General features: G+C 42.3%; 1 protein-coding gene across 1 annotated transcript; it reads right to left on the bottom strand.

The window, feature by feature from the left end:
* Positions 1-3,639: 3,639 nt before the first annotated feature.
* LOC133478491 (ras association domain-containing protein 10-like) lies at positions 3,640-7,096 on the bottom strand. The gene has a single exon (XM_061774591.1). The coding sequence runs from the start codon at positions 6,776-6,778 to the stop codon at positions 5,387-5,389; it is 1,392 nt and encodes a 463-aa protein (XP_061630575.1). The 5' UTR covers positions 6,779-7,096; the 3' UTR covers positions 3,640-5,386.
* Positions 7,097-9,119: the final 2,023 nt, after the last annotated feature.

Below are 9,119 nucleotides of genomic sequence, written 5' to 3'. Positions count from 1 at the left end.
TGCACACTGATTGAGGAGTATCTGTAACATTTGCACAACCATTGTCCCAGATTATCGCACTACTCGTCACTTTAAACCGCATACACTCCTTGAAGTCTCAGTGCCCTTTGCACAATGGTCATTGCACCGGACTATTGCGATATTAGCCATTCGAACTGCTCTAAGTGCTAGAGGACTCTGCATCTTTTTGCACAATTGTTGTTTGTTGTTGTTTTTTGTCAATGTCTTTATGTCTCCAAAGTGTTCTGTAAATTGACTGTCTGTTGTACTAGAGCGGCTCCAACTACCGGAGACAAATTCCTTGTGTGTTTTGGACATACTTGGCAAATAAAGATGATTCTGATTCTGATTCTGATTCTGATTGGAAAATGTATGGGTCCAACCGTTAGGATAGTTATTATAATTGTTGCCAGTTAGTGACGTGCCATACATAAAATAGTCTTTCACAGTTTTATGCAACAATTAAGGGATCAGTTCAATGCCCCATTCAGAAATTGTTTTGAATATAATAAATTATTGCAACATTTTTTTTTTTTGTTTAACCTTCTAATTCCAGGACAAATCTAGCAATATATTTCAATAATCATGATAAATAAAATAAAAGAAATACACATTGTAAAATGTATTGGTGTATTATATTGTTACTTGTTGAGCAAATGTTAAAAAAAAAATATATATATATATATAAATATAAATATAAAATCAAAACACGATTGTACAACTTCAGTGACGTTTGACTTTAGAATGTTCGTTGACATTAAGTAGTGTGTGTACAGTTCTATAATGAATCTGATTTAAATGCAGTCACATGTGCTCTGTGGTCATTTCCAATTGTGCATGCTAGATTTGAAAGCAGCAAAATCCTCCACTGCATCCCGGTAAGCCACATAAACTCATAACCTGTAATGGCCTTGCATTATGCCCTCGATGACAATAAATATACTGTATTGTTGTGCATATCCCACATAACAGTTTGACGTACAAGCACACGCATGCAGCGTAAGTTCCCGTGTTTTATTACATAAACTGCAGTGTGTTTGAGCTTATTCAACGCACGCTGTGACCGCTTACTGACTTTGTGCCATCTCACACACCTCACACACCTTTGACTACTCTCACACAAACACACACACAGAGACACAACAATTATCTAACAATATGCTCTCTCACTCTCTCAGGCACTCACCATATTCATAGTTGTTATCTCGATTTATGAATGTATTTATTTATTTTTGCCTTCTCATGTGCTCCTTTGCTCTGTTTCGTTTTTTTCTTCATCTCATGATGTGCTCGACATGTTAATTACCGTGTACTGATCTAGTAATAATTTTTTTGTAATGGAACACAAAGGTGAACAGACTGTTTGTTTAAACATATTTTTGGTTTAATACCAGTGATAAAACATTGTGGTAAAACCAATTGATCTACTACATTAAAAACAAAGGAAAGTCTTCTTTGTGGAAGACAACACAAAAAAACAGTCCAAATACCATATTTATTTAATATTGTCATGTAAGGAGAAGCTGTGTCAAGAAGTGCTCAATGAGCTTTCGTGTGGGATCGCACTTACTGCTCCTCGCTTTCCGAAGTAATATGTAGCTAAATCTGTAAATGAGCGAGATGTTACATTTGTCCTTTGTCCCACTGCACTTTTTTATCCGCAGTAACACTGCTGGTTTGTTCAGATCATACTTGTTATCAAGAGGGCAGCTGTGGTTGCGCGAAGGAGGAACAGGTCATTCTTAACCTCGAAATGATACATTGATTTATCTCTTAAGACATAGAAAATACAACTGTAAGAACAAATGGTCTTCTGGCTAAAGTATCTTGGGTTGTTACTCTGTTTTCAGTGACAAATGCTTTACAATCCTTCTGCAACGTCTCACTAGGAACAATATATTGTGCGAGAGCTGTACATTTGGAAAATTTCCAGCGATTACGTCCACTTATTAAAACACACTTGACTTGAACGATACACTGAACAAGAATGGCTCCCGTCGTCTACTATTTACATTTATACAATATGCATTTCAAGTGACCCGTATGGCTGATATGGCTGTGTTTACACGGACGGAAAACACATGACCCGCCTCGCCATCGCGGGTGCCCAAATTGCAAGTAAATGACTCAAAAACTGGACTCTTCTATAATGTAGCATATTTAGACCATATTTCGTGATCAGTGTATTTGAATGACATCAAACACTGATGAGGTCTATATCCGGTTTGTGCATTAATGTATTAACTCCAGCACCTGGTATTCCTGCAAATTGCTCCCCATGATGCCAACACTGTTGCTACCTACAGTAGCTATCCCGCTAACTAACAAAGACTACATTCCAAATGATCGCAACAATTTACATATATTGGTAATTTGTACATAAAACTGCATATGCAACCAGAAATACTGTACTGCCTTCTTGGCAGAGGTCACAAGTAAGCACCAGTCATTCAATTGCTTTGCCGATATTAGTGTTAGTGCCAGTGGCAAGTAGGAGAAGGGTGACTTTTCTTTTAAAACATTATTATGTGCTAAGAGGCATTGTAGTCTTTTCAAGTCAACCACGGATAAACGCAAAAGGACACTGAGGGGGAGGGTCGCTGGGATCAAACGAACATGTGCAACTGCCACCGAGGAACAAAAGTAATTTGTGTCCACTCAAAGTCAAAGAAGTGTAGAAGAAAGTCAAGAATTAGCAACCATACACCATCATTAATACAACCTCACGAAGAAAACATCTTCCCCATTGGAATGGGACAAGACGGTGTCGGATGGCGGAAGGTGTATCGAGTGACGCGTCGGCATGAATCACGAGCAGCCCGACAGATAGCGGCCTCGGGGAACCGTGCTATATGCGCACGGCACAGTCAAAGTTTGAAAGTCATTTGGCCACAAAGCGGACTGTTAGGTGTCACTATCAAACACATGCAGCATGGTGCAAGAGTCTGCCTCACAGTCCTGAGGTTTGATGTTCAAAACTTGATTATGGCCCTTCTGTGTGAAGTTTGGACGTTCTTCCTGCGCTATATATATATATATATATATATATATATAATGAATTTATATATTTATTATTAATATGCAAAGAAAAAACCAAAAAAAAAAAAAAAAAAGCAAATCTTTAGGCATTTTATTAGCAACAGAATCGTGTTAATGCTACACGGAGTCATCACCCTTTCATTGTGAATGCAAAAAAAACAAAAAAAAACCTTAAAATTACTGTAAAATGCAATACCTCTAATTGCAGGTACAATAGAACAAAGATGCCCGCATGTTTAGACAGCAGAGGAGGCAAGTGAGAAGTGACCTGACCCTTCAAGACATCACCCGCGGGCTGTGTGCAGGTGTGGCGGTAACATGAGCTTGCAGGAGTGGTTTCATGTTCATGTCTCTCTTTCAAGCCATCATGATGAGAGCAGAAGCTCATGCAAGAGTGATCAGGGAATAACGATTGCACCCAACTATGTGTGAGCAGCATGCACACATATTCATGCACGCTTGAATTCACACACCTTTCACTGAGCTGTGCAAACGATTTCATTTGCCATAAAAACAAAGATGAGTTTCAGAACGCTGAATCAAATCGAAAATGCCCTCAGACAAGTCGCTCGTGCTGGGAAAAAAAGCCACACTGAAAGCCAGAGTTTTTGCTGTTTATTTCAACACGTTCAAGTCATGTAATTATGTGGTGTAATGCTGTCACAGTGCAGCTGATTGCATGTCTGAGTGTATAGTACATGGAGTCGCTGATCTAGAGCCAGCGTTTATGAAAGCGCAAGATGTTGCCATGTTGTGGCCAAACTAAATGGCCCTTAAATTAGCTCCACGCAAGGCCGCTAATGCCACATAAACCATATTAGTACTCTTACCGGGGTTACAAAGGTATTTAGCAATTAAACCATCAGACATGTAGGATTTGTCAACACAACAGTCTGCTTATCTGCAAAACATATGGATAGGTCGTGTTTAGGGATAATAAAACAAGGCCTAAAATACCTTTACGGAAATATCTGTTTCCAGAAGTAATCTAATGTTACATGGGTTTAGACTTACTGTGCATACAGTAAGAATCAAAAGTAAAGACCTGGTAGGTCATTCAAGACCAGGATGAAAAAAAAAAAATTATAATAATAATCATATTTCAGAATCACTGGTGTAACTGGTGTAAAATATTCAAAATGTTAACTGAAAACAACTGTCATTCTTGTAAATACAGGTCAATTAGCTGCATCAAGGTGGTCATTAGTAGAGAGAGAAGTTGATATTTGTCAGTAGTGAAGAGAAGTAACTGTAACTAAAAGAATCTGAACAATTACAGACAATGACACAGAATTGGATGGATGAAACTTTCAACTGTTTCCACCAAGGACAACTGCAATGACCACTATTATGCTTATGTCCTTTATAAAGCCCCCAATAGTTGTTTTAAAGAAACAACAAACTTTTCAGTTCAGTTCAGTTTATTTTTGAAAGGGGACAATGCAATTTCATAAAACACATGAAGTACACATGGTTAAAAAAGCCAGAATTAGCCAGAAGGCTAGTTTTCATCTGTAGTCCCCTGGCCATGATGTAAAAAAGCAGTAAAATACATCTACAAGACATTATAATACAGGATACATAATCAAACTATACTATTAAGAGAGAATAAAACCATAATTTTTTTGATCATAACAAAAAGACAACATAACATACTTGTCTTTTAGTGTTGGCAGCTATAGGTGTTAACTAGCCACATTTTCAGTTTTTTTGTGAAGGCCTTGTATGTTGTAAGCAGTTTAACCTCCTTAGGTACTGAGTTCCACTCACCAGCGCTCCTCACTGACCAGGCTGACTTACTGAAAGTGCTCCTGCGCAGAGGAATGAGACAGTCACCTCTGACAGAGCCTCGAGTGACACGCTCAGAGCTGTTTCTTTGGCTGATGAACTCAGCCAGAGGAGCTGGCTTTTCTGCACTGGGTTGATTTTTAGACTGGGCTAAACTAATCTTAAACACCATCTTACAATAAGGTCACAGACAAGCCTCATAGGGGGTTTTGTTACAAAAAAAAAAAAAAAAGAAGAAGCTTGCAGTGTTTTAATGTTGAAGTGTAGACAATTTGCAATTTGTAATGATTTTAGCACGAAACATGAAGTTGACATGTTTTGCCTTAGACACCTTTGCGTTTGACGCCTGCCATTTCAAATATTCTAATTTACATATCTATGCAGTTGACTGTGACAGAATTAATACGGTAGCCTGAGAAGTGGCACTTTTTGAACTCGCCTCATGCAACAACCAAAAAAAAGTCAGGCAAAAAGTCAAGCTTCCTCTGCTAACACTAAAATGGATTACTTTGCACTGAGGTTTACTTTATTCCCCTGCCCCAAGTCCATGTGTTCCAGTTTAGACCAGAGACTCACATACAGGAGGGTTGTCAGAGTCCTGACTGTGCATGGAGCTCAGACCTGTGTCCGAGTCCTCGTCGTTGACGCTGCAGGTCTTTGACAGTCCTCGGGGCTGCTCCACCCAAATGCTGTTCTTCTCTGCTGACACCACTGCACCCTTATCTGCTTTTGCATCCTCATCATCCTCATTGTCATCATCATCATCATCATCATCTTCTTCTTCTTCCTCATCATCCAGTTTGGTGTTCACCTGATCAATTTCCAGAGTTTCCACTTTGGCCAGTAGGTCCAGCAGTTCAGTCTCCTTGCTCTCCCAAAGTGCAAGACTCAGGTCCAAGTCCCCCCTCATGCCGTCCAGGTCTGTCTTGAGTCTCAGCCCAATGTAGAGGCTGGTTTTCAGCTGCGTTTTGATCCTCTCCCCCTCCAAGGCCACCTCTTCTCCAGACATATTCTGGAGGACGGGTGGGGCAGAGAGGCACACTTGCGACACATTTTCCTCTTGGCCCCTCTCCTCCCGCCGTCGCTTCATCCACCTACGGTTGAGCTCCTCCTGGATCTCCGCGGTAATGCTCTCGACGAGCGCTTCTCGCTCCGTCAGCTCCTCCTGCAGCCTCCCGACCTCCTCGCAACGGCGTGCGTACTCTTCAAACTGGGCCAGTGCTTCCGGAGTGACTTTGCGCGCCCAGTCTTCCGGGAAGGAGGACGAGTCCTCCAAGTAGGTGTCCTGCACATAGTTCACCCCGTGTCTCTTCATGCGCTCAAAGTGCACCTTCGACTCGTAGCTCTCGATCTCCTTATCCAGCTCTTTCAGTCTCTGGACCTGCTGGCGGATGGTGTGATCCTGAGAAAGCACCAAGTGGACCAAAGTCTCCATCTTCTCCACCGCACTCTTATCTTTACCAAGAGCCTGCTCCTTCTTTTTGTTCATCTTATCCAACTTTCTGAAGGCCTTTCTCACAATGCGCCTTTGCCTCTCCCGGGACAAGTTGGTGCAGGGCGTGGTGGTCCAGCAGGACACCCCGCCGGCACCCCAATTCTCCCGCCGCTGGACCACCCTCGCTTCAGCACTCCGGGGCCCGTTGTTGGGAAGCGACGCGTCATTCTTGACCAGGACGAAGCAGACGTTCTCCTGCTCGTCCCCCCAGGCGCTCCACAGTCGGAGGATTTTGGTCTTGTTTGGTAAAATCCTTTCGAAGCCCCTCCATTTCTCCACCACGCAATAGGACTGAGGGGGTCCGGACAGCATCCCCGCTGAGACACCTTCCCGCAGGTTCTGGTCCTCCAGCAGGACTTGGACCACATTGGCGCATGTGGTCCTCTTCGTCAGCCCGGAGACCAGCTTCTCTTCCCGGCAGACCCACACAGAGACTTTCCCTTCTTCTCGCTCCATCTCAAAGCACTGGAAGTGCTTCTGGCTATCCTGCTCCTTTTTTCAAATAATCTTTAAAAGTTCCAACTTCAAGCGTGACAGTCAACTAAAGGAAAAGAACATGAAAAACTGCTGACACAAGTCTAAAAGTAAACACTGAAAGGATGAGGGAGCGTCAGAGCTCATCTCGAAAGTCATTTCATCCATTTGTCGTCCGTCGTGGACTTCACGCGGCGTGTCTCTGTGGCCCCGGCAGAAAAAGCACAGTGGCGAGGAGAAGGGGTGCGTGCCTGCTTGCCTGTGTCGGGACAGGCTGCGTGTGCGTGGGAGAGAAGAGGAGGCTCCTGGAAGCTTTGGGACACGCCCCCAAACCCCCCACCCTCCGCTACTGCTCCCCTCCACCCTCGAGCCCACAAACACAATAAACAAAACCAACTCATTGGATTATATTTAGGATAGTTTGCTTCTTAAAAGATGTATTTTAAAGGAGAGCAACAAGGCCAGCGTGGTGCAATAGTGAGTGGTTCATTCAATCAAATCTCAGCTCCTGTCGGACATGTTTGTGATGTGTGTTGCTATTCAAATAAATAAATACAAATACAAAAGAAAAAAATTACACCTGAATGTGAGCTGCATTGTAGGTTTTGTTGTTGTTTCTTTTTTTCTTTTTTTTAAATAAAAATCAAACTTTCTTTGGTGTAAATTTGAAAATGAAAAAAAACAACAATATATAGTTTAAAGGTAAACATTGTAGCGCATGTCCAAACCCAAGCGTTCGTGGAGTCAAGCTATAGCAACAATGAGGAGATGATTTACTCCCCAATAATTTGAGTGTTATCAAACTGGCATCCCGGGCCCAAGAAATAGCTGTTACAAAAGTTTGGGAGCCCTGGTCTACGTGCCCTGCGATTGGCTGCCGACTAGCCCAGGGTGTACCTACGGCCTCTCGCCTAAAGTCAGCTGGTGCAGACTGCAGCTCATCTGCAACCCAAGTGAGGTAAAAAGTATTTCAAACAATAAATGGATGAATGAGAGGTTTTCATTTTTTTTTTAAATGGACTTCCAATTCTAATTATGTGTGTGCGCCGTGGTGAGTTTTGAAGCCAGACTGAAATGAAGATTGGAGCGGCTGTATTACTCGAGTTGAGTGGCAATGGAACGCGCGAGAATTTTAAAGTGAAATGGACACTTCAATAAGGGTCTGAAATTATCCGGGTCCAAGGTTGGCCTCCTTTAGCTTGCAAGGGGTGGGGAACAGCACCATACGTACGTGATCGAAGAAATGGAGTCTGGCGGGCAGGCCGAAAGTTTAGAACATGAGATTTTGGAAAGATCAGTGGAGTTATGCTGAGTCCAATGAGTCCAAGTCCCAGTTGGACTGCGTGTTTCACAGTTGCAAGATGGTTGAGACGGGACAAACATAAATTATTCGAGAGGTTGATGGGGTCTGTTTGGAGTCAGGTCCTTCAGGGAAGTCGGGGTTAGGTTCATACATAACACAATAGTTGAACCTACAATTTTCTGAAAGACTGAATTATCTTAGATGCCCCTGCATGCCAATCAGCACCATGGATGAACATTGTTGCAGAGCGGCATGAATTGTAACAAAAGGCCAAAGAGAGCTGGACTCACCATAAAGTCGCTGAAAATCCATCTCTTCCACCCTGTGGCATTCTCACACATTGCACTATATAGTGTATGACTCCATTATCCTTTTTCTAACTCCCAGGCTTAAATATGGATGAGGAACCCCATAAAATGATTTATCTCCCTAAAGAACATTTGTGTGTGCGTGTCATTAGTCTGTTTCGATCTCAACCTCTGCGCTTAAGAATCCGTGAGCGTTGTTGGGAGATAAACGCTTAGCAGAGTATCCACGATCACATTTCACACACAAGGGCGGGCGGGAGTGCATGTACACAAAAGTAGATTCGATAAGGGAGATTTGTTGATGCTGAGGGTGCGTCTGGGCTGTCAGATAACGCAAACGGTTTTGATAATTTCCTTGTGAGGTCACTACAACCACAAACAGGCCCGCCCCAGATACTCCAATGTAACAACGATAATGATAAATTATGAACTCTTTGCATGAAAGTATAAAGTTTTTATACTTGTTCCTCTATAATTCGTATTTAAATTGATATTTGAGGCAATGATTATTGGTGACGGGCTGTTTTAATGGGATGTGCTTCATCCTGATCAGAAAGTGTATCTTATCTTGACAATAATAAATACACTGAAATGAAGGAGTGAGGGGCTATGTGAGTGGTTTTCAGTTTCTATGCAATGAATTAATATACAGCAGTTTACGCAAAGATCTTATGGTCTGGCTCCCTCAAGTGGTCGTAGAGGAAACTACACT

Source organism: Phyllopteryx taeniolatus, chromosome 5 (assembly GCF_024500385.1).
Source record: "Phyllopteryx taeniolatus isolate TA_2022b chromosome 5, UOR_Ptae_1.2, whole genome shotgun sequence".
NCBI lineage: Eukaryota > Metazoa > Chordata > Actinopteri > Syngnathiformes > Syngnathidae > Phyllopteryx > Phyllopteryx taeniolatus.
The sequence above is the reverse complement of the archived record's forward strand: the minus strand, read 5'-3'. Positions and strand labels throughout refer to the sequence as shown.